Below are 25,804 nucleotides of genomic sequence, written 5' to 3' on the forward strand. Positions count from 1 at the left end.
AGTCACGGCTTACTGGAGCTAAGGCTCAGGAGTGGAAACCACCACAGAACCAGTGCCAGAAAAGGAAAATGTATCGATGTGCTGACACTCGGTGTGCACAAGTCAGTGAGTTAGAAACTCTACAAGGACCCTGTCATTGGTGGGTGTGGGGAGATGGGGGACCCAATTTTGTGAGATTCTCCCTCAGGAGCTCAATCAAGTTCTCACAGTAAATTAAAAAGATAAAATCCCCTTGTGCTTCCTGCCTGGGAGGGGAAAAGGTATCATTTTGAAACACACCAGAGCACTCTGTTCTTAACAAGGTCTGCCCTCTGGAAAAAGTACTTAACCACAGCCTAAATGACCTGGTGGAAAGGAAATACCCAACTCCAGTCAGCTCTAGCCTTACATGTGATAGAAGGGAAATACCCAACTCCAGCCCACTATAGCCATCCTGTTGCATCAAAGAGGGGAGAAAAAAAATACTGAAAAAACACTTGTGTAGTTCCCAGTCCAGAAGGGAAAGCTTGGTAAAAGACTGAGATGTAATCATCAGAGTACAGAACACTGCCCACTCCCCTACATCTCACCACTACATTATGAAAAGCCCTATTTACAGCATTCCTTTTATCCCATATACCATGCCCAGCTATCACGAAAAAATTACAGGGAATACCAAAAGTCGAAAAACACAATTTGAGGGCTTCCCTAGTGGCGCAGTGGTTGAGAGTCTGCCTGCCGATGCAGGGGACATGGGTTTGTGCCCTGGTCCGGGAAATCCCACATGCGGCGAGGCCCCTGAGCCATGACCGCTGAGCCTGCGCGTCTGGAGCCTGTGCTCCGCAACGGGAGAGGCCACAACAGTGAGAGGCCCACATACTGCAAAAAAAATAAAAAAATTAAAAATAAAAAACAAATACCGCCCCCCCCAAAACCCACACAATTTGAAGAGACAGGCATCAGAAATAGACATGGAAGGGGTGTTGGAATTACCAGACTGGGAATTTAAAACAACCGTGATTAATATGCTAAGGTCTCTAAGGGATAAAATAGCATGCAAAAATAGATGGGCAGTGTAACAAAGTGATGGAAATCCTAAGAAGGAACCAAAAGGAAATGCTATAGATAAAAAACATTGTGACAGAAATGGAGAATGCCTTTGATGAGCTTATTAGTAGGCTAGACACAGCTGAAGAATCTCTGAGGAGGATGTCTCAATAGAAACCTCCAAAACTGAAAAGCAAATAGAACAAAAACTGAAAAAAAACAGAACAAAATATTCAGGGACTATGGGACAAATACAAATGTGTAACATAAATGTAATGTGAATACCAGAAGGAAGAGAAAGAGAGGAACAAACAGAAGAAATGTTTGAAACAATAATGACTGAGAATTTCCTCATATTGTCAGGCACCTACCCACAGGTTCAGAAAGCTTAGCAAACATGAGGCAGGAAAAAAATGAAAAACCCTACACTAGCATATTATTTTCAAGCTACATAAAATCAAAGATAAAAAAAAATTGTGAAAGGAGACAGAGGAAAAAGCACCATACCTATAGAAGAACAAAGATAATACCCGACTTCTGTTTGGAAACCACGCAAGCAAGAGGAGAGTGGAGTGAACTATTTAGAGTGAGAGAAAAAACCCAACCACCCAGAATTCTGTATATGGTGAAATTATTCTTCAAAAGTAACAAAGAAATGGGTCATTTTCATTAATTTTGTCTGGTATGTGATAAATCCATTCACCTAGCGATGGCAGCCTGTTTGGAAATAGTGTTCTCTTGACCTCATCTAATTTCTGCTTGTGGAATTTCTGTTGTGCATAACATGAAGTGAATGTATCTGTTCCTCAGGAATCACCTTTTCCTCTCTATACTTTGTGTTTATCTGACTTCTGGGAGAATTTTTAAAAATCTCTTTTATCTTTTTGTGTTATTTTTCTACCTAAATCAATCTACTATACCAGTGCCACCGTCATACTTTAAAGTGTGGTTATCATACTTCTCAACTTTATTAAAATTTTGCCTCATCAGGATGTTCCCTTTTTTTTTTTTTTTTTTTTTTACGCGGGCCTCTAACTGTTGTGGCCTCTCCCATTGCGGAGCACAGGCTCCGGACGCGCAGGCTCAGCGGCCATGGCTCACGGGCCCAGCCGCTTCGTGGCATGTGGGATCTTCCTGGACCGGGGCACGAACCCGTGTCCCCTGCATCGGCAGGCGGACTCTCAACCACTGCGCCACCAGGGAAGCCCAGAATGTTCCTTTTTCTCTACTGCCTGTTCCAGAAATAAATATGCAACATTTCCTCAGATCTCATTGAGATTACAAATGAAGACATTTGTTTCAAGTCCTGGTATTTTTCTCACTTAAATTTCTAATTTTCCATGTATGATGAGTCTTTTCTTTGTAAATATTTAATGAGAGCACATTTTTCTAGTATTTGAACTTAAATGGATTCTGCTGATAGTGTGTGGGTTTCTGCTCAGATCTTCTTTGCATAGTTGAAGAAGGAGCTGTTCAGATAAGTTGCAGTTTTACTTTGCTTAACCAGAGATCTTGAGTACTATGCAAAGAAGGAATAGGAGTAGGGGAGATTGGGAGGAGGGGGAAAGTGAAAGCAAGATGTAGCTGTCACAGGGATAATGTCAGTCTCTTAGCCTGATTTTGGGTTGGTTGTGGTACCTGACAGCAGGCTTGGAAAACCCTCCCTTCTCTAAGTGGCATAACTAATGCCACTAGGGTCCAGCTGTGCAAGTACCTCACCTTACCTGGCATGCTGTCTGTACCAACTATAAACTGAATGTGAATGCCTCGGTTACACCTCATCATAGGAATCTGGCATCTGGTGAATTATTTAGGCTAATGAAAGGTGGTCTGGACATCACCTTTTCTGCAGCTTCCTGCCATCCCAGTGTTCTCTACATTAGGAGCTGATGGTGTTGGAGTTCTGCTGAGCATGAAAGGGAATCTCTCCCCTAAGTTCTTATTTCCTAAACACACTTTTCCTTTCCATGAGGTAAATTGTGGGTTGGACATCTCCTCTCACTTGATTCAGTTTTCCCTACGAAACAGGGTATAAAAATTCCTTTAACTTTCTGACAGGAAGAAAACTTAGTTTCCAGCACAGATATATATTTTGCTAAAGATTATCATATGCTTTTGCTCTTTTAAAGTAAATTTGAAAGGGAAGGGGGGCGTAAATGTGTAAAGTTCAGAATATCATGTGAGTTGACTGTTCACAGTTTGTTTAAAAACAAAAATCAAATATGCAAAGAAATATATCAGCAATTTTTTATTTTAGTTATTTGATTGTTGGTAAAAATAATCAGACCATTGTAGACATTTATACTCAGAATATATATGTTCTATTTAATTAACACCTGAGTGATCTGAAAACTATTATGTTCCATGAATGACAGAATACAGAACAGGAGCTAACCATTCCATATATAAATAATTACTTCAAAACTTATAACAATATCCCAGTTTTAGAGTGAGTGAGTCTTTAAATGTGTCTTTCTTGGGGACAGAATCATTCTTTTTTCACGAAAAATCATTATCAAAAATTGGTAATTTATAGTCTTGTCAAAATGAAAATGTTATTTATAGTTGCAGATTAGCTTATAGGAGAAGTTAAATGTAGTGTGATTTTCTGATCAAAAAATACATTTTACTTTCCCTTGACATATGAATATTATTATTTGAACATAATTGTAAAAAAACACTGAAATTATGTTCATTTTGAATTCTTTTGAATATACGGTATTTGCAAAATAACAGTTGTTACATATGAAATAAATTGTAACTAGATTTAATAAAATAAGGTATAAGTTTATATTAAAATTACTTTAAAAAGTCTTTAATTTTGCGATACAAATTGAAAATAAAGCAGAGACTGTAGTTCAAAGTAATTAATCATAGGAAGTTATGTTTAAATGTAAAAATTTCTATATCCTTTCTCCAAAATACACAATGAAAAAGAAAATGTATAAAAACATTTATAAGCAAGTGATATTAAAAATAAACTCTTTAATTTGAAAAGTAAAATCATATATCTGGAGCTTCAGGCATCACAGTGTAATTCACATATGCTATAATAAGTCATTTACATAAAGAGAAAAATCCACCAGTTTTTCTTTTACATAGTTCCAATTGATATAGGGACTTCAGATTTTCTGAGGAGATGTCAATGAATGCATTACCACACTCCTGCTCTCTGTTCACTTCTAGTCATTTCAAAAAACATGAAGTCCTAGATAAAAACAAAATACGGAAATGGGTTTTCAGCAACAAAACAGAGATCAGCTCTCAGTTGCATAAATGCAAAGGGATCTGATGAAACACAATAACGTACTGCTAAACAAGAAAAATCAACTAATAGGTAGATCTGGGAAAGGTTGATAGCTTCAGCTTTCCATTTTAATGGCAATTAAATCCTGTAATTCTATTCACTTATTGATACCTGTATGAACTTAATTAATCCTCTGGTAATTTCTCTAAATTTCACTTTTTTCATGCCTCTTAGAATGTTCCTCTTTCAATCTTTGTTCCTCAACTTTTTGTACTCCTTCTCTAGTAATATAACTTGTGTTGTGACTGGAGTTCCATGTACAATTTTTAGATTGTTTCTGGAGAATGACAGCCATCTTAGAGTTAGAATAACATCTTAGAATTTTCTGGCCCAGTTTTATGATTTCTCTTCCAAACTTGTTGTCCACTGTGTTCCTCAGCTTGCCTTACTCCATCAATTTCTAACCAGACCCTCTCCCCTACAACTTCTGTCAGATCCTGTGGATTGTACCGCTCTCACATCTATCATTTTCCTTTTTCTCTTTACAAAGAAATAATTGAATCTTTATCACCATTCACTCGCAACTGCACTATTACAATTTTACCTCTCTTCAATCCATTTTGTACACAGTCACCAGGATTTATCTTTCTAAAATTTGGGTTTATAACTCTTTTATTTATACATAGCTTAAAATTAACCAGTTAACTAAACAATTTTCAGTATCTTCCCAAGGTCTATAAGATTGGGAAGACTGCCCAATCTACTCCATATTCAATTCCTAATAACAGCACCACCACCACCCCAATCCCATTTCTCACCTATCCAAACACCCCAGACTACTCTCTCCACCCTGTACACACCGTATCTTTGGTTATGGTATGTAAACCTTTGGTTAAACAGTTCCCCAAATTAAGGTTAAAATTTTCTTCTCATGTGAAATAAACACTTACTGAAAACATAGTTTTTAAATAGAACTGTGCTTATATTTAAAAGTTTATACAGAAAATACTGAGCCTGTCCCAAAGTAGATAGAATAGTATAATAAAGTCCCAATGACCACTCACCCAGCTTGGTTCACCAATTACTCCATCTGCTGTGTCCCTCTTCCCTCACCCCCATTATTTAAAAGCAAATCTGTGATACCATATCATTTTATACCGAAATACTTCAGTATGTGCCCTTGAAGAAAATGGACTGTACTGTTTTTGTATAACCACAATAACATCATATTTTTTTAAAAACCTTAATAATTCATTAATATCATCAAATTGCCAATGTTCACATTTCCCTGAGTGTCTTGTAAATGTCTTTTTATATTGGTTTGTTTAAATCAGTATCCAAACATGGTCTACAAACTGCATTAAGCTGATGTTTCTCTCTTTTTATTTTATTTTTACCTTTTATTTTCCTGATATTTATTTGTTGAAGTAACTGGATCCTTTTTCTGTATGTTCTTTTACTTTTTTTTTTTTTTTCTGATTGCATCCATATGCCAATATTTAAGGTATTAATCTAGTGACTCCAAACCTTGCTTGCTTTGGAATCATATGATAGCTCCAACAGCTTGAAGGCTTGGATCCACCTCAGGATTTGGTTTACTAGATCTGGGTACATAGTCTTGACATAGGGAGTGCAAAAGCTACCCAGGTGTTTCTACTGTGCAGCTAAGGTTGAAAACCACTGCTCTGTCCCAGGAGTCCTTGACATCGACTGTATATGGAATCATCTGAGGAGCTACACAAACTTTAAATTCTGAGCTTCTGATTTAGTTAAACTGGAATATGGCCTACTACTAAAAGCTCCCTAGGTAATTTAATGTGAAGACAAGTTCAAAATCATTGCTGTATCTCATATATTTCCTCTTAATTGGTAGTTCTGTCTAAGGCTTGATTAAATGTAGATTCTTATTACAATTTGTACTTCCGTATTAGATGGTTTAATTTAATAATGAATCAGGCAGAAATCTCTTTGTTTCACTAAGACTTACTCCATTTAAACACACTGGAAGATTCAGACTCTTTTCCAAAGCACCAATTTTTTTTTTTTTTTTTTTTACTAAAACCAGAGCCTCTCCTTAATATATAAGATCCTCTTGTTACAATGTGAAACTGCACAGACCCTTCAGAGAGAAGCTAGTCATTTGTGAACCCAGAGTAGCAGAAGAAAATGGAATTTCAGAGCTAAAATTAAATAGGACCACTTTCAATAAAACCTACAAATTTAAGATCATTTAAAAATGTAAAATATACCAAATTATTTCAGAATGATCCTAGAGAAACCATCTATACCCCAGATTAGCAAGAATAAACTTACAATGAGGAAACATGCGCCGAGCATCACAGCTTTCATTTTCACATCAAGGTCCAAAGGGAACTGGATGCCAAAGTTATCGACATCTGTAAATAACTCTCTCACAAGGCCAGTCCACTGCTTGGAAATCTTCCCAACCACATATTTATCATCAAGAGATTTAATCTAATTTAAAAAAAGACAAAGAATTCTAGAAAACTAATAACAAAGCTGCTTTCCAAGTAGGAGTAAAATAAAACAAATATTATATTAAAATTATATGTCATTCATAACTATGAACATTATATCACTCATTACATGCATGTAGATTCCTATATCCATTTATAGATTCATTTTAAAAAAACTGTTTCTTTGGTACAGAGAACTAATATGAAAGTAGTTCAGCTGAAATATTTAACATTTTCTATTCTCCATTAAGACATACAGTAATAAGTTAGTTGAACTGAGCCAAAATAAAATTTAAGCAGGAAATATTTCTTTGATGAAATTTCTAGAAGCCATCAGGAAGGCAGTAAGTGAAACTCCTATCTGACTTCTGCTTTAACACAAGCACAGAGAGTTGATATAGGCAGAGTTTTAAAGGTGATGGGAGGCCCCATTATCACCCACTGTCAGCCGGAAAACATGAAATGCCAAGAGCCTGGTAAAGAGGACTGGCAGTTCTGAGTGAAGGTAAGTAAACAACAGTAACTTGATGAGATGCCTCAGGTCAAAGGTTGGGGTACGACTCGACAACAGGAGGAGGATGAACAACAAAATAGGAAATGTGTATGAAAAAAAAAAAGCTCCAAAGTAAAGTTTTTCTAATTTTACAGTTCTGTCTGAGGAAAGCTCAGGGCCATGATAAAGAGTTGAACAGCTTATAGCCAGAGAAATGCACCCCACCAAGTGGGCATGTGGAGGCTGAATGTAGTCCACACTTGCCAGGGTATATATAGGCAGAGTTGCGTCAAACCAGGAAGAGAAGTGTCCTTTTCAAATATGCACAAGGTACCACACGTGCTGGCAACAATCTTTGAAGACCTAGCTTAGGTTGGGACAGCTACATAAATGTGGGCAAATTAGAAACAGTTGACTCATTTTATTTGGATGTGGGTGATTAAGTTCTTTAAAAACTTGAAACTTCTAATATGAAAAAACTGTGATAGCATGGATTACTGTTCATCAAATAGTCATTTCAGTCCCCTCCCTCTGTAAGCCCAGTATACTTTCCTGCACATTGAAATTAGGCTTGGCCCTGTGCCTTGTTTGACCAGTGGAGTGTTAGTGGATGTGACACCAACAGAGGCCTTAAACATGGCTGAGTGGTTTTGCCTTGGTCTTGCTCTCCAGTGATCAGCCACTAGAAAGCATGATCCAGGCAGCTGCTGTTGCTGAAGCTCCAGGATGAACATACCTGGGGCAGACCTGAGACCAACTGGCAGCCTAAATCAGAGCCATCTGTCTGAGCCTAGGTATATCAGTTGACCTTCAGACCCATAAGCATGTTTTCTTAAGCCACTGAGCTTTAGGGATTATTTGTTACACTCTTGTGGCAAAACAAACTAATACAAATTCCCTATTGCACACCTTCATGTTTTATCTGCTCATAGCTGTCATGTAAGGATTTGAAGCTAGTAATAAAACCTTACATTTTATTTTTTAATTCAATTATTTTTAATTTTTGAAAAAAATTTTTAACAAAATATACAAAAGATAATCAGCCATCATAATCCTACTACTACACTTACCAGATATTAACACTTCCCCGTTTTGATTACTAAAGGAAGAAATTAAAAAATTCACCAAAAATTTATGTAAGAGGTAGACATATAATTTTTTAAAGGAAAGGAACAGAAAAGTGAATAAGGATCTACACCTGAAAAGTCAACAGGACTAGATAATTTTTAGCTAAATTCTAGAAAATATTTTAAAAACAGAAAATCTACATAATAAAATGATTGCAACTTCTGGAAGTAATAAACTGGTATTATATTACTATTAAATTTATAAACCTATAAATTTAATACAAATAATTGATAAAGGTATTCTAAAAAGAAATCTATAGGTTCATCTCACAACATAAATATAAATACAAAAATCCAAATAGTACATTAGCACATAGAGCCCAGCATAAAAAATACCATAATAAAGTATAAAATACTAAAAAAAAATCATATAATTCAAAAATATGAGTGTATCCATAGGTCCTGAAAAGGTATTTTATTTACTTACTAATTATGACTGTTCCTCATTTTTGGAGGTTCTATTTGGCTTGTTTTTATATCCTCCTGGCCTTTATTATTTGTTTCATCCTCCCCTTGTGACCCTTTTTGTTTCTTTGTTAGGCTCTTTAATGTCTATTTAGGTATTTCTTGTATGACTGATTACAGACTGTTCTATTATATGCGGTTTGGTTTTGGTAGATTAGTTCCTAGAACAGTATGTTAATTTTTGAATCTGCTCATGTGGAGATAGGTTTGTTCTGTAGGGATAGAGGGTGACCTTGGTGATCAATCTCCATCTAGTATGTTTTTGCATTCAATTCTCCCATGTGTATCACCACTCAAGATCAGTTTCTGTGTCTTAAGATTCATGAATCATTACTGGTGTTATAAATTTTTGTTTTGTTTTGTTTTTGTTTTTGTTTTTTTTTTGGCGGTACGTGGGCCTCTCACTGCTGTGGCCTCTCCCGCTGCGGAGCACAGGCTCCGGACACGCAGGCCCAGTGGCCATGGCTCACGGGCCCAGCCGCTCCGCGGCATGTGGGATCTTCCCGGACCGGGGCACGAACCCGTGTCCCCTGCATCGGCAGGCGGAGTCTCAACCACTGCGCCACCAGGGAAGCCCCATACTGGTGTTATAAATTCAGACCTCAAAATCACAGAGGGGGCTAGATTGGGATATCAGTTTCATGTAGGCATATTTTCTTCCTACTCCTAATAGCCCTGGAATAAGACAGATTTCCTCATTATCTCTAAGAGTTACAAAGTCTACTTGTCCTTCTTCTACTCACCCGTGGGATAATCTCATGGCTTCAACTACCATCTGTATGCCAACAACTCTAACATTTCCCCTTACACACCTAAAAACCAACATGACTCAAAAACAAATCATTAGCTTCCCACAAATCAACTGTTTCTCCTTCAGGATTCTTACCCTGGTCAATGGCATCATCATTCAGCTTCTTAAACATCAGACATCAGACCAATAAGACTTTAGAATCATGTCTAAATTTTCCTTCTTCCTCCACTGACATCAAATCTATGAATCAGTACCACTGGGTACACTTACAAATGTCTCTGAATTATTTTTTCCTTTAGGATGACTCTTCTCCATGTTCCATAGTGGTCCCTCATACTGATAATTCCTGCTTTCAAAATTTCTATTATCTAGCGTATAGAAAGTGATTCAAGGTACTATTTTCTCAAGTCCCTCAAAGATGTTATCTAGTTAGCAACATTCTAGATGCACAGGAGAGAAGTTAGTTCATTGCCTATAATAGATGCTTTAAGGTATCCACTGAGAAGGGTTGCTGAATGATTTCCAACTTTCTTATCATTAAATATAAGAGTTTCACACTCCAATATGACTTACTTCACCAGTATTTTTACTTATTTTACATAGATAAAATATATGTCAGCAAAACTTCCATTAATATTCCCTGAAACAACAATTACCTTTCAATCCTCTGGATCTTTTATGGGAATGATAACCCCTACATAGAGAACTATTATTATACATAAACCTATAAAATCTTTAAACATACATAGTTTATATCCCCCCCACACACTATGCATTCTTTGTAAGAGTCTTTATAAAGTCTCTAATTACATCATATGTACTTTTCTTAGAATTGACTATCTGCCTCATTAGAGAGGAGTGATCCATCTTTATATAACAGAGGAATTAAAAATCATATGACTAGCAAAGCCAGGCAGATAATATAAAAGAATGAAGCTGGATAGTGGAAAACCTTGTCAAGTCAGGGGCAGTGGCAGAGTTCCCACTTATTTATCATAAGGGGGCAGACCTACTCAGTTTTAGATTTTTGTCCCTTCTGTGGAAATTGTCCAGCTTACCAGATTTTATGCTTATACAAGAGAATCATGGTATCAAGATTAAGTTTTATAATCTCTCAACTTTTAAGCATTTGCAACTAAATAATTTGGGCCATAAGTCTGGGCCCCATTTGTTGAAAAACTGCTGTGATGCAATTCCTCCAGGTAGTAAATACACAGATATATTGTGATTTCTAATGAATGAATTTAATACAAAGATAAAGGAGAGATCATAGAGAAGCATGATTGGGTAGTACATCATATATTTGTTAAAATTCTCTTTGCATAATTGGGCTTTTGTAGGAACTCAAAGATGTTGGAGATTTTGAAGAGGGCCTAGAGCACTGGCAACCATATGCTTTGGCAATCAGACTTTGATGACAAGGTTAATGTTCCACTTAAAATGGATAACATACAGTACCTCTACACAAAAACCACCAATGTTAGATGCTTTGTTTATATTTATTTGACTACAAATCTCTGCTTCTCTTTTTTCCATTTAGCACAATCAACACTGATGCTTAATCAGAGCAATAACCATCTCTCTGACCAAAGATAAATAAATATGAAGGACACTGAGACCCTCTTGAGATATCAGGACATACATATTCATTTACTATATTTGTAACATCCTCCCAGCTTATGTTATTCTTATACTAGGAAAGCAAAACCCATAAACATTATCACACCTCTTACCTCAAAATCAACATCTGCACAACAGCTGCAGACAATACATGGACCAGTAAGTCTTAGTACATCCTCTCTCCTCTCATTTTGAAGTGTAAACTTTGGCAGGCATGGGTGCCAGGTCTGAGTAACATAACCTACTGGTACACCAGGAGGAGCTTGGATTTCTATCTACAAAAGCAAAAGAATATATAAACTGTAATCATTAACAATGTCTAATAAGAACTCTCATTTACTGAATACTTCCTAAGTGTCAGACATTGTTCTAAGCACCACTTAACTCACTCCACATCCTTACCAAGTTGGTACTATTATCCCTGTTTATACAGGAAGTAACTGAGGAACAGAGAGGTTAATTAACTTGTATCAGATTCCCCAGCTGCAAAGTGGAAGAGATGAGACACAAACTCGGGGAGCATGCATGCAGTCTCCATTCTGAAGCACTGCTCTACTGGTCTTGTATATTTTAAAATTTCCATACTTACAAAAAATGTCTAAATTGTTAATAGCTATTTCCTCAAATTCCTTTAAAAACAGTGGTTTAAGTGTATGGACAGAGCCCTGATCACTGGGGCAGTTTTCAAATATGAGTGGCAATAGTGCTAGCATGGAAAGAAAATGGGGCCTGGAATCTTGGCTCTGAACATTAGCTGGGTGACCTTGACAGCATCTCAACATGTTTATCTGTAACTGAGGACTTCCTAGATCTCTTTATTAAGACCAGTTGTATAATGTATGCTAATGTGCTCTATAAATTATAGAGCATATTCCATCACACTCAGTTTTCCCTCAGCTATTCCAATGAATATTATTACATCTAAACTAATTGACATGGAAAACAAAATAATTCAGTATGAACAACTTCAGTTATCCTTTCAAAATAAGAGCAGTATTAGACATCAAATCTCTATGTGCTTGTATCTTTGTGTGCCCTGCTCTCACAGCTACCCGTATGGATGACTGAGCGACCCAGGCAGCTCTGGTCTCAGGCCAGTGGAGATACAGGCAAAGGCCAACTTCCTATAAACACTCTGTGCCCTGGCATCTCCCCTGAGATCCATGTTATTTATCAGAGGGCTGTCAAGTACTATGAAAGAGACACCTGATCATTATGGAGCTGAAGGTGTTCACAATTCACATACCCCTATTACAGGGACTCAAATATATTACTTGTTTTTCTCAAATGGAGAACTGAAAAACACAGGAGTTGAGATTTCTCAGAGGGGGGCCTCTCCTAGGTTTGCTCCTTGTAGGTTGGCTAAAATAATGAGTTGAACTGAACATATGTGTTCTTTTCCTCACTCTTCTGTCCACTTGCCTCTGGGATGGCATTCGAGGATATTCTCTATTGGGCCCTGCTCTGGCTTTGGCCAGGCCCTCATGGTCATTTCAGGTGAGGGACTTGACCGAGGTGACCTACGTTCTCAGCTCTCCCTGAAGACCAAGAAGTCTGGTCTCTGAGATCCCTGATCTCACCCCCGGGGGGCACACTGCTCACTCTTTTCCACCTGCCTTCCTTCCTACCATTTACCCTCAAGCATAAACCAATAGCTGGTGGACCACTTTTCCTTTAAATCTCATTTGATTATATAAATTCACCAATAAGGTGAAAATTCTTGCAGAACTACTTTGCAAAGTATTTGTAAAAATTACCCTGGTAATTGCTCACTGACCTCCTGCAGGCAGCAGGGAAAACAACAGCTGGTACACCTTAGTGGTCTCTCCAGAGTTATGACTTCTCGACCCATATTATCAAGAATCCTCATTGTAAAAGGCCTAGAAGGCCCACAGCAATTTCGGGTACAGCAATCAGTATCCTCTGCTGCAAAGTAAATTCTCTGTCCAAGACTGTTCTTAATTTCATACTTGTTACAAGTTTCAAAACCTGTTAAGACTAAAAACATAAAAGAGCGATTCACTATGACTATTGTGTTAAAAGAATAATCAGTCTATCCTAAGATACTACAATATCTAGTTATACCATTTTAAGATGATACTTCATATAATGCAGGAGGAAGAAAAGGAAAGATGTTTAGAGATGATCTAAACAGAGAAAAAAGGCAAAGGGAATGGATGAGAGGGTATTAAAGTACAAAGAAATTAGGAATTCCTGTATGAGACATGGAAGAGAAAACAACTCGTATCTTCCTAATTCCATAGACCCATGTCAGAAAGGGAGACTTTGCTGTGAGGGATGGTGCAGTGCTGCCGATGGCGACAGTCCTTTTAAGTGAATGCAGAAAATGCCTACTTGTTCATGTATTCAGCTATGGAGGGGAATATAGGAAGACTGCTATGTTTATGCACCGTATAGTATTATATTAAGTAAATTGGCTTGAGATTTAGTTTTATAAACCACAGTCATGGCTTCTCTTTCTGCACCGTGTGAGGAAGGTGTGAGAGGGCTTTCTCTCAATGCACACATGTGAAGAGGGAGGGAGTGAAAATGCAAGGTGAGATAGAATGTCATCCTCAGCCCAAGGCACCCTTGTTTAGCTCAGCAGAGGTTGTTCAGAAGTGGGAAATGGGTATTAGACAAGGGCAAAGGCGCTTGGCAACCAAGGCTGCAAGTCGGAGGATATCTAGACCACTGGCATCTTAAGTGAACTCTGTACCTTAGCAGGGGCTAATCTCTTCACGGGGGAAACAGAGATGTGCTGACATCTGACACCCATGTGGTATCTTACCAAAGGGCTTCCCACATTGAACCACACTTTGGAAACCTCTCCTTGCTTAAAGCCAGGAGGGAGCAATTCATGGTGCCACTTGTCCATAGCCCTCATTAACGTGGGTCGTAAGGTATTAGAAGCCACCAACATAATGAGCAATTAAAAGAAACATAGAGACAAAAATCACTCTCTAATATTGGTGTGGATGGACTTTTAGTCAGATAGAGATGTTCTTCACAAATTTTACCACCATGACCTCCCTTAAGTATCTTTGCTCTGACTCAGACAGGCCCTGACCCTGCCTTTAAAAGAACCACCCTTGGGCTTCCCTGGTGGCGCAGTGGTTGAGAGTCCGCCTGACGATGCAGGGGATGCGGGTTCGTGCCCCGGTCCGGGATGATCCCACATGCTGCGGAGCAGCTGGGCCCGTGAACCATCGCCGCAGAGCCTGCGCGTCCGGAGCCTGCGCATCCGGAGCCTGCGCTCCGCAGCGGGAGAGGCCACAGCAATGAGAGGCCCGCATACCACAAAAATAAATAAACAAATAAAAATAAATAAATAAATAAATAAAAGAACCACCCTTTACCTCAATATCGGCCAGTCAAATATTTCATGTGAAAAAATTGAACTGATTCATGAAATGGGATCTATTACCTAACTGTTTCATTAAGTAGCTTAATCTGAAAATTCTTCAGCTTGTATATCTGTGTAATGAGATCAGTGGGCTTACACAATCTAAGCTTCCTTCTAGTTACTTAAAAAATGAAGACAAATAAAACAAGAGAATTCTATGGCTATGTCTTTATTGTCTATTAAGTTTTGAATTGGGAAATGTATAAGTGCCTGTCATAGTCTCAGGTGCTAAAAATGAACTGAGTAATCTTTATGTCTTTATACTCCTCATAATGTTAAAATATAAACTTTCAGTTGGAGACAGAAAAGAAAATTAGACATCGTTCTTTAAAAAACTGAAGAATTTATAACTACTAAATTTGAAATTTATATTTCATGATTAATATATATATATTTCCAAATATATACATAAAACTTATAAATCTTAAAACTATAAATGGAGTGCTCTATAATGTATAGTGTCTGGTTTTTTGTTTTTTATAATATCAAGAACAAATTCCCTAAAATGAATCATTAAAAAAGTTGAGAATATAAATTATCATACTATAAAGAGTTCCTTTCCAGAGAAAATGTAATATAAACAAACTAATAAAAATGAGAACATTCTAAATATCTAAGTGTACATTACAAGTAATTTAAGTGTAATAAGCAACAATTATATATTCTAACCAAATATCAACCGTATTTCTACAGTAGTACAGTTCACATTATAATTTCTATCAATGGAAAACAACTTTGCAAAGATGTGAAGAAAGAGTTAATAGATATATTCTAAAATCTATTAGAGTTTTCACTGAACTCTTTATACCTATAAGGAGGATACTGTAGTGCATGATTCCCTTTCCCCTGGCAGCAGTCCTGAAACATCTAGTGGCTTCTTAAGTTTACTTTGCACCTGACGAGCACTGGACCTAAGGAAACAGCTGTAGGAGCTGTAGGAGTCAGGCCCCATTCATAGGAGCACCAGTGGCATTCTAGGAAGTCAGGCCTCTTGGCCGGCTGGTCAACATCCTCCAGCGCAGTGTCCCTGTGCCCAAGGTGATAATCCACAGCCCGTGGAAAAAAGGGTTTTATAGGGTTCCTCTGAACTCCCAAGAGAAACTGTGGGCAGTAATGCAATTTTCCAAAACATTCACATCCATCCAAATTCAGAGTTCACTTGCTTTGGAAATGTATTTACTAAGGTAACTGAACTATTGCATGTGGCTCTGTGACAACTGCAAGGACATCACAAACTGGGGAAAAAACAGTTGAAGGGACAGAAGTTAGGCAAAGTGATAGAATCACTGAAATGATTTCTAGAGAGAAGGGGGAACAACAGTAAGTTTTGACTGGTTTCCTTCTAAGTTAGGGTCTGTATCATGAGGAGAAATGTCCAGCATAATAGTATTTTACCACTTGGCTCCTAATTCAAGAAATGAGCTGCTGATAATCCTTATCAATTCATTATCACGAAGAGAGACATCTGTAAATAACCAGTTTTAATATCCAACATCACTGAGGGTGTTATATCTGTGGTTGGTGATATGCCTTTAGCTGCATAAATGTCCTCTCTTCCTAGAAATATAATACAATGAATACATACCTTCCAGAAGTTCAATTTGCTGATGAATCAATAGTTGATCTATCTATTATAATAAAAAAAAATTAAGCTGTAACCATATGTTATTAAGCCAAACAAATTAACATTAGTGTTCTTATATTTTAGAAGAATGTATGTAATCAATTATCAACATTTATCAATATTTAATAATTGTTTATATTACTTCTAGATATAAAATTAAAGTTAATATATTTTTAACTGAAAAAAATATATTGAACGTGTTCACAATTAATGTGGGCAAATTCAAGTCAAACAAAATGGACTTACACTGCAATCCCTATAAAAATTAGAAAAAAATGTTCCTTCCAGAAGGGCCTAAGAAATATTAAGACCTTTTCATCCATTTAAAGAGCTTTTTTCTACAAATCTAAACATTTTCTTTTTCTTTCTTTTGATATCATCATTTGTAGTAGGTGATAACTTCCCCAAATATTTTGTAAGGGCCTAATTAAAAAAAAATCTGCTTAGGGTATTTCTTAGAGAATTTAGGAACTACCAAAAGTATTATCTTTTTAACATCTTTATTGGAGTATAATTGCTTTACAATGGTGTGTTAGTTTCTGCTATATAACAAAGTGAAGCAGCCATATGTATACATATATCCCTATATCCGCTCCCTCTTGCGTCTCCCTCCCACCTTCCCTATCCCACCCCTCTAAGTAGACACAAAGCACCGAGCTGATTTCCCTGTGCTATGCAGCTGCTTCCCACTAGCTAGCTATTTTACATTTGGTAGTGTGTATATGTCAATGCCACTCTCTCACCTCGTCCCAGTTTAACCTTCCCCCTCCCCGTGTTCTCAAGTCCATTCTCTACATCTGCGTCTTTATCCTGTCCTGCCCCTAGGTTCATCAGAACCATATATATTTTTTTTAGATTCCATATATATGTGTTAGCATACGGTATTTGTTTTTCTCTTTCTGACTTACTTCACTCTGTATGACAGACTATAGGTCCATCCACCTCACTACAAATAACTCAGTTTCGTTTCTTTTCATGGCTGAGTAATATTCCATTGTATATATATGTGCCACATCTTCTTTATCCATTCATCTGTTGATGGACACTTAGGTTGCTTCCAAATCCTGGCTATTGTAAATAGTGCTGCAATGAACATTGTGGTACATGACTCTTTTCGAATTATGGTTTTCTCAGGGTATATGCCCAGTAGTGGGATTGCTGGGTTATATGGTAGTTCTATTTTTAGTTTTTAAGGAACCTCCATACTGTTCTCCATAATGGCTGTATCAATTTACATTCCCACCAACAGTGCAAAATTCTTATATTATAGGCTGCCCAAGTGCATTGTGGTAAATTAAATTAGTGCAGAGAGTGCAAGAGAGACAATTCATTTACTGAAAACTAACCTACCAGATTTCTAATGGCAGACAAATACTAAATCTCACATTGCTGAGATAAGCTATCATGTAGTACCTTAAAATCCAGGAATTTTTTTTTCTTATTGGTAGCATTAGTAAAATTAGGTCTTTCAAAGAACAAAAGAACATAAAAAATGTAATTTGCTTAATTATAATGAAAGGTAGGTCATATTATACACAAATCAATAACTCCTTTCTTGGTACGACTTACAGAAAATCAACACTAAATCGAGTTTGATGGTTCTCTCCAGCTCCTAGGAAATTATTCAATATTGGGATTAAAGGGCAGGATCCAGAACTAAGGTTCCAGAAGTAAAAAGCCATTCCCAATTCCTCTGCATTTTGATGTTAAGCAAATTATGTAACTTCTGTGGACCTCAGTTTCTTCTGTAAAATGGTGATAATTAGAGCACTTGTATATCACAGAATTTTTAAAAAAGAATTTAAATGAGTAAATACATGAATTATACTTAGGAACAAAGCCTGGAAGCTTAATAAAGGTTTGCTATTAGCTATTATTGCAGATTATATTCAAGATGATAGAAAATACAATTTCCTAAGACATTTTCATTTTGCTTTAAAAGTAAACCTGACCTAGAAGAATTAGAGTAATCTGTAAGCAAAACATGTTGTTTTACCATTTCAGACTTTTGTGAATTAGTCAGTTGTTAATCTCATTAAGTAAACTGGAAGCACAGTTTTGTTTTTAATGAGTCTTTTATGCATTGCATTACCTGACTCAAATATTCCAATCCGGGTGGACAGTTTAATGGAGGTGATGGTGCTGGCATCCATGGTACCCCTGTAGGCCCGCCTGCCTGACTAGTCACTGGTTGGTATGGGACAGGAAAGCCGACTGGGCCAGCACCTGAATAGCCAGCTGGCGGGACTGGATAGCCAGCCTGGGTGCCAGGATAGCCAGTATATCCTGGAGGTCCTGAAATATGAACATGTGAAATTATTTGTAACTGCAGAGAAAAATGCAAACTTCAACTCTTTTAGGATCACCCCGGCTATCTACAAACCACAATTTCTACTTAGAAATCCTGTTTCTAAGAAGCTTAAGGTTTGTGTTTTTCTCTCTCAGTGATTTTTCAGTGAAATACCTGTGGTTTCAGGTCCACTCCTATTCTGAGGGTTTTAGGCTGTGTTTAGAGTTGCCCCACAGCCTTACCCTTATCATTCAAAACTCAGGTGAAAATATGCTTGAAATCTATCTAATAAAGTGAAAGAAAGTCAACAACAATCTAGAGTCAGGTACATAAAAATTCTGGAATGGCTTCCTGGAAAAGAGGGATGGCATTGAGTAGAAAGCCCAGAATAAAGGCTTTGAGTCAGCATTTCTAGGACCAAACCACCCTGTAAAAAATGATAATTCTAGAATTCCAACATGTGACATTTCTTATCTGTATAGAACTGATAGTGGTTTTGTCCCCTCATGGCATATTTGGCAAGGTCTGGAGACCCTTCTGGCTGTCATAATTGAAGGGAAGCATCTGGTGGGTAGAAGCCAGGGATGCTGCTAAATATCCTACAAGGACCAGAACAGTGCCTTGAAAAAAAAAAAGAATTATCCATCCTGAAATATTGTAGTGCCTTTGTTGAGAAACCCTAGTATAGTGGTAAGGGTATGTCATTCCTTCCAGTACTGCCCAGATACTCCTCTGGGTTAACAATTTGCCTGAAGTTTTAACCCATGGTGTATTCCATTCCTAAAACCCTCCACATACTCCACTTAACCCTCCAGTTAAGTTACGATATTAGGTTACAAATGTAAATTTCACAATTTGGCACCCTAAGCTCTCTGGAAAATACAGTTTGAGAACCAAGGAAAAACCTTATAGTAGGCAAAATTGTCTCCAGTACTTATTAAGCACATTAGAGGAAGAAATGAGTATATACTCTATTCCACATGAATTTGTGATTACAAATATGAAGCTTCATAACTTTATAACTTAAATGAATAGTCTGCAGAGTAACTGTTCCGCAGGAATGGAGGATGTAGTTGCAAAGAACTGTGTCCCACAATATTTTAACAGTTAAGGCTATGCAAAATTTAACACTTAGAGCAGGAAAATTGTAAATACTTTTAAGTGGAATACTGATGACAAAATACATACACCAATAAAAAGTAAGACTCAGAAGACAGACTAAACCTCATAGCAATGTCTTTTAAGTATAGTTTTATAACTTATTCCCTATTAAATGAATAAATATTTACAGATGATCTATAATGTGATTGGGTCTAGAATCAGAGGATAGAATCAGAGGATACAGCTATCAACAAGGCAACCTGCTCTCAGGGAGCTTAGAGGCAACTTCTAGGAGACAGAAAATAAATTTTAAAAAAAGATTTCAGATTGACCTGATGGAGAAAATACATGGGGAAAAGGGCAAGGTATCAACCAATTACTTTAGATAGATAAAGTTTATGGTTGACACCTAAAAGTTGAGAAGGGAAAAAGTGTGTGTGAAGATATGGTAAGAAATATTCCAGGAGGCAGGAATACCAAATACAAAATCTCTGACTTTAGGATTAAATCTGACATGTTTGAGAAAGAGAGGGACATTATAAGGGAGAGGAAGAACAGTAAAGAAATAGGATCAATTCATCTTGAGAGCCCCTTAATAAGGAGTGTGGATATTATTCCAAGTGTGATTGACAGGCTTTAGGGATTTTAAACAGAAGACTGAGTTCCATGATCTGTGTGATATCTTGCAAAGTTTTTAGGAGTACCAAGCACTGGGATTTAAAATGGGAAATGCACATGCAACCCCTGCCCTCATTGCCTAATGGGAGAGAGAATTTTACACTCACCCTTACTCTAGGGATCTACAACACCAGTGTCAGTAAGTGATTAACTAAAATCAGAGACAGGCGCTTTAAATGAAGGGACCAGGGTTTTATGTGCCAAAGGAAGGTGTTTAGATGGGGAGAGACAGAGGGAGGGAGTTGGGACAGCCTCCCTGAGGACCACCCTCAGCTGAGATCTGAGGGATACAAAGGAGTTGAGTAGGTGGGCAGCAGGGAATAAATGTTTCAGAAAGAAGCCCTGAGATAGTAACAAACACAGGGCATTTAAAAATCTGCAAAAAGGCCAGTCTACCTGAACGGGAGAGACAGTCTTAAGAGACAGATAAGGAGAAGGCAGGGGAGCCCCTTGGGTTTGGTGGACCAAACTAAGCATTTTGGTCTTTATCCTGAAAGCAAAAGGAAGCCAATGATGTACCCGTTGGGTACTGTCTGTAATATTAACAGATAACTATTTTTAAACATCACTGACTACAGTGCAAAGATGAAACCACAGGCAAGCCAGTGAGGGGAGATGTGAATTAATTGGTTACATTGTTAGCATTATTAAACCTTCACGAGATTCTTAGAGAGGATAATTATTTCCCAAATCAATGGATTAAGCATATAGAACTACCTGAAATTTAGGTAATATTTCATTTACCTAAAGCCCAATTGATTTAATATATTATTAATATAATAGTTAGCAAATATTTGTCATTTATTAATTGTAAAGCATTGTGCTAGTTGCTTTACACATACTCTCATTTAATCTCCAAAATGCCTGAATTAGAAAATATTATGCCCATTTTATAGATAAGAACTGAGGCTTGGAGGTACAGCAACTTGCTTAAAACCACAACAAAACTATTAAGTACAGAAGCCAGAACTTGAAGCCTGATCAAGCCTCTCTATGCCGGTTTTCCCACTTGCATAATGGGGATAATTAATAGTATTTACCCCATAATATTGTCTGAGAATTAAATGAGTTAATTCACATTAGGCACAATAAACTCTCAGTTTTAATCTATTACTATTGTTAGCATCACCGTCATAAAAGACCTGTGCTATACTTGCCTTCGACTTGAGAAATAAATTTGAGCTATTTTTCTCACAAACTCTCAAGTCTGATTATAACTTAATTATGTATCGCCTACTATTATTTAGCCATGGGTGGATTAAAATATCCTCCAAGTGCCTTGGGTGCATACTATAGACTTGCTAATAATTCTTCAAACACCAACCATTTAAAAATTGAGAGCAGCAGTTCTCAGCCCTGGCTGCACATTAGAATCACCTGCAAAATTAAAAAATTACCAATCCTGGGTCCCACAACCAGAGCTTCTGTTTCAGTTTTCCTGGGATAGTGCCCTGGTACTAGTGTTTTCAGTTTACAAGTAATACTTAAGTATAGGCACCTTTGAGAACTATCATCTCAGAGCCTTGGGAGTCTTTCTACCTCGCATTCGTTTAAATGCAAACATCTGGATGAGATCCAGGCTCCACTGAGAGGTTTCTGGCTAGACAACTAAACAAGCCATTCAGCTCCTAAACAGATTTGTTTGCTCAGAGTAGAATAAAAAAATGCATACACCCTTCTGACCAAACAAGACTCCTTTTGATCCTAAGTCCTCAGGATGGTCTCTCAAGATGTGGGTAGCCGGCCTACTTGCAAATGTAGGTGCACCATGAACTCTGCCACTTGGTAAAGTTCTGGTAACGTTTTTTATTTTATTTTATTTTAATTCTGGCTGCATTGGGTCTTTGCTGCTGCGCGCGGGCTTTCCTCTAGTTGCGGAGAGCGGGGGCCACACTCTGTTGCGGTGTGCGGGCTTCTCACTGTGGTGGCTTCTCTTGTTGTGAAGCACAGGCTCTAGGCGCACGGGCTTCAGTAGTTGTGGCACACGGGCTCAGCAGTTGTGGCTCGCGGGCTCTAGAGTGCAGGCTCAGTAGGTGTGACAGGCTTAGTTGCTCCGCGGCATGTGGGACCTTCCTGGACCAGGGCCTGAACCCATGTCCCCTGCATTGGCCGGAGGATTCGTAACCACTGAGCCACCAGGGAAGCCCAAGTTCTGGTAATGTTGATAACTGCATTTGTCTAAATGAAAATTTCTGAAGTCTTCTAATGCAGTGGTTCAAAAGAAATAATATATTACTTGGTATGTAGCGATATGACTCAGTTACTTTTCTTAGAAAGGCAAGGCATGACTGAGCATGTATATAAAAGCAAAGCTTTCACATTTTTGTATGTTACAAAATAAAAATGAGAATTATCCCAGGTAGCTATGTTTCTATTGCTTGAAGCTTCCAGGCTTAAGCAGTCATCTCTTTTGCATGACAATCACTTAACATAATTAACCCCAGATAATAAATGACTCAAAAACACCCAGAGATAAATCTCCTAAATGTGACTGCATGACCATAATTTTCAGAACGAATGGAGAATTGATAAAATCTGTTACTTAATATGTGTATTTTGGGATTTAATTTATGTGCAACCTTATATCTTATTTGCTAAATGTCAATTCATTACTGTTTTTATTAACACAACACTTTTACTATTCTGTATAAATAAAATATATTTTAATGATATTTATGATAACATATAGTCAAAGAAAAAAATCCAGAACTAGGCTACAAATTTCATTATTGAACTTTTAGTAAAAGACACTACTAAAATACACACAGAGACAGACAGACAGACAGACAGACACACACACACCCTTTGGGTAATATCAATAACTCATAAATTTTGTTTTTTTATTCTTTAAGCCAGTGTTTTACCTGGGAAAGCTGCCAGAGGATATTCAGGGGGATACCCACCTGGCAACTGTGTTCCTGGGTGAGGATCATTCATTTGCACATCTGCAATTCAAGGAGAGGTAAACATATATCTTCTTAAAAAAATACATATCAGAAAAAAATGCATTGTTCTTAGATAATTTCATTTATATGCTGCTGTGTTGTACTGAAACAAAGTGAATTCTTCACTTAACAAAACTATGCCCGTTATCAGAGTTAATCTGCAGTAGAATCCTGTTTCAAACAAATTCCCTTCTGATAAAATAGGCAGCTAATTACTGGGGCTGAATTTCTAGTTTTCAAATATGCCTGATGAGTGTTCTCTCCCATACACTGATTTTGTTCTTACTAGGAAAAATAGATTGTTTCAAAACTACATAGACTCTTTTTGAATTATGGTTTTCTCAGGGATAGGGAGGGTGGGAGGGAGGGAGACGCAAGAGGGAAAAGATATGGGGACATATGTATATGTATAACTGATTCAATTTGTTATAAAGCAGAAACTAACGCACCATTGTAAAGCAATTATACTCCAATAAAAATGTTAGAAAAAACAAAAAAACAACTACATAGACTGTGAAGAAGGAGATAAATGAACCCAGTTGGATGTGGGTTTGGTAATAGAAGGATAATAGGTGATTTTAAAGATATCTATAATTGTTGCTATAAGAATTATGTTTTAAATATTTAAAATAATACATGCAATTCAGTATTTAAATATCCTTTTTATGCTTACTCTGGAACTACCCCATTAAGTTTGAACTATAGGAAATTCCCAGTATTTGACTGATTTTGAACTACAAAAATCATAACTGACTTAGTTACAATAAATAAACATATTAACTTTTGTTATCTGCTAATCAATGTAGTTTGAATAATCTTTAATATGTATGTACAAATGGTTCAGTTTCCTAGTTCTTCATATTTGTGCTTCTCTAATCATTCCTTTAGCAACTGCCCTGGCCAGAAAATAAATATTTAGTACTAGCATCTCCTGTGTCACCCTCAGTTAGGCTCTCCAGCTACACTGGCTCTGCCTTTATGCAATTTATGGTCTAGTGGACACTACACTTACACCATATTCTCGTCTCTTCCCTATGGCTTATTAACTGTAAATTCAAAATAGTTTATTTTTGAATAATGGGGACATGGCAACGGTGTAGAAGAAAAAGTTGACCAAACTTTCAATCTGACACATTTCCTGTATGTATCATGGGTCTTGAAAGACCTAAAGACCCATCCTTAAATGATATGTCACATTTTGGCACCTCTTAACAGGTACCACTGTTTAAACAAGAGTAAATACACACACATATCAAGGAGTTGACATATTCAAGAAATTAGGAGCTCATAATCCCTGGGGTTTGGGTACCAGAGCAATGATCCTGGTTTCAGGAATTCCAGGGGAATTTATACAAAGAGAAAATAAATGCATGGGCAAGTGCTCAAGTAGATCAGAGAGCATATGAATTATGGATGGATTTCTGCATTTGTGAAATGCAACTTACAATAACTTACAAAAATCACAGGACTTTCATATTGTCAACAAGTTATTGTTATTTCTCTCTCTATATATATTTATATACATACATACATTCTATTTCAATTTATGCACACATATACATACAAACACATGCATTTGTATATAGGAAGCTGAAGAGTTAAAAGGTAATTGTCACCATGACCCAATGATTTTTTTAAAGTGATTTGAAGCATCCTATTTTTGTAGCAAAGAAAATAGCTTAATACTATATAGATTTACATTTAAAAAGTAAAGTAAGTATTGTTAATAAAATTAAATTAGTATAGCAAGCATTAAGAAAAATCATGAAACTTCGTGAAGGAAAGTCAAGGTTTCTGGTCCTAAAGAGTATCTAGTATATGTAGCAAGGCTGGCATTGTGGTAGAGATAAACATCTCTTTAGCTATCTAAACAAACATAGAGAATAGAGATCCTTCAGAAAACAGGATTTTGTTTTCCCTATTTTTCCCATAGGTTTTTTTTTCTCTTCAGAAACTTGGATTTTTTAAAAGATAAAGTCTTTTGTTACATGTTTGGTTAATACTCATCTTATTTAGAATTTTCTTGGGAAAAAAAAGCCATAAAATAAAGATTTGTATTTATTTAAACCTATTCACATGTGTATTTTATGAGATATATATTGGGGGTGTATCTGAGCATTTTATTACAATGTCCTGGCATATTAAAGTCATTGTTTGTTAAACAATATGATGGGAACAATGTTTTTGTATATAAAATGCACAAAGAGAAGGAAAACTTGATTCAGATGAAACGTAATATAAATTATACAACATATTTCCCAGTAAGCCTAAAATTTCTTAGGTTTATCTAAGGCTTTTTTATTTTTAAAGGAAAACTTAGTGGTCATGGATATTTGTGTACATCTTCTCTATAGCCAAAACACTGGCCCAGACTTAGGATTCTGGAACATAAACAACACAAAGCAAATTATATCCTTTCAGAAACTGAACAGAACATTATGACAAGTAACACATTAACAAGAGATTTAACATTATAGGTGGAAAGTAAGCACTTAAATTACTTACTTTGTTTGTCCATGATTTAAACAGTTCTGAAAAAGAAGACCTGATATAA

At 36.9% G+C, this 25,804-nt stretch overlaps 2 protein-coding genes across 4 annotated transcripts in view; both read right to left on the reverse strand.

Annotated features, from left to right (window-relative positions):
• The window catches only part of LOC103087317 (phospholipid scramblase 2-like), a 52,878-nt gene extending 50,070 nt beyond the window's left edge, over positions 1 to 2,808 (reverse strand). Inside the window, 1 exon segment of the mRNA XM_082931374.1 lies at positions 2,751 to 2,808. Coding sequence (XP_082787500.1) covers positions 2,751 to 2,808 — 58 coding nt within the window.
• A 451-nt stretch (positions 2,809 to 3,259) lies between these two features.
• The window catches only part of PLSCR1 (phospholipid scramblase 1), a 28,795-nt gene continuing 6,250 nt past the window's right edge, over positions 3,260 to 25,804 (reverse strand). Inside the window, exons 2-9 of one of the 3 annotated variants that reach the window (XM_007466027.1) lie at positions 25,756 to 25,781; positions 23,209 to 23,250; positions 18,329 to 18,531; positions 16,198 to 16,240; positions 12,984 to 13,204; positions 11,320 to 11,481; positions 6,587 to 6,748; positions 3,260 to 4,234 (exon numbers count right to left, since the gene is read on the reverse strand). In XM_007466027.1, coding sequence (XP_007466089.1) covers positions 4,181 to 4,234; positions 6,587 to 6,748; positions 11,320 to 11,481; positions 12,984 to 13,204; positions 16,198 to 16,240; positions 18,329 to 18,531; positions 23,209 to 23,250; positions 25,756 to 25,768 — 900 coding nt within the window. In that variant the 5' untranslated portion in view covers positions 25,769 to 25,781 and the 3' untranslated portion in view covers positions 3,260 to 4,180. Of the gene's footprint in view, positions 4,235 to 6,526; positions 6,749 to 11,319; positions 11,482 to 12,983; positions 13,205 to 16,197; positions 16,241 to 18,328; positions 18,532 to 23,169; positions 23,251 to 25,755; positions 25,782 to 25,804 lie in introns of those variants that run through there. The other 2 variants (XM_007466026.1, XM_007466025.1) reach the window with 2 other exon arrangements.

This window comes from Lipotes vexillifer, unplaced genomic scaffold, assembly GCF_000442215.2.
Source record: "Lipotes vexillifer unplaced genomic scaffold, Lipotes_vexillifer_v1.1 scaffold1064, whole genome shotgun sequence".
NCBI classification, from domain to species: Eukaryota; Metazoa; Chordata; class Mammalia; order Artiodactyla; family Lipotidae; genus Lipotes; species Lipotes vexillifer.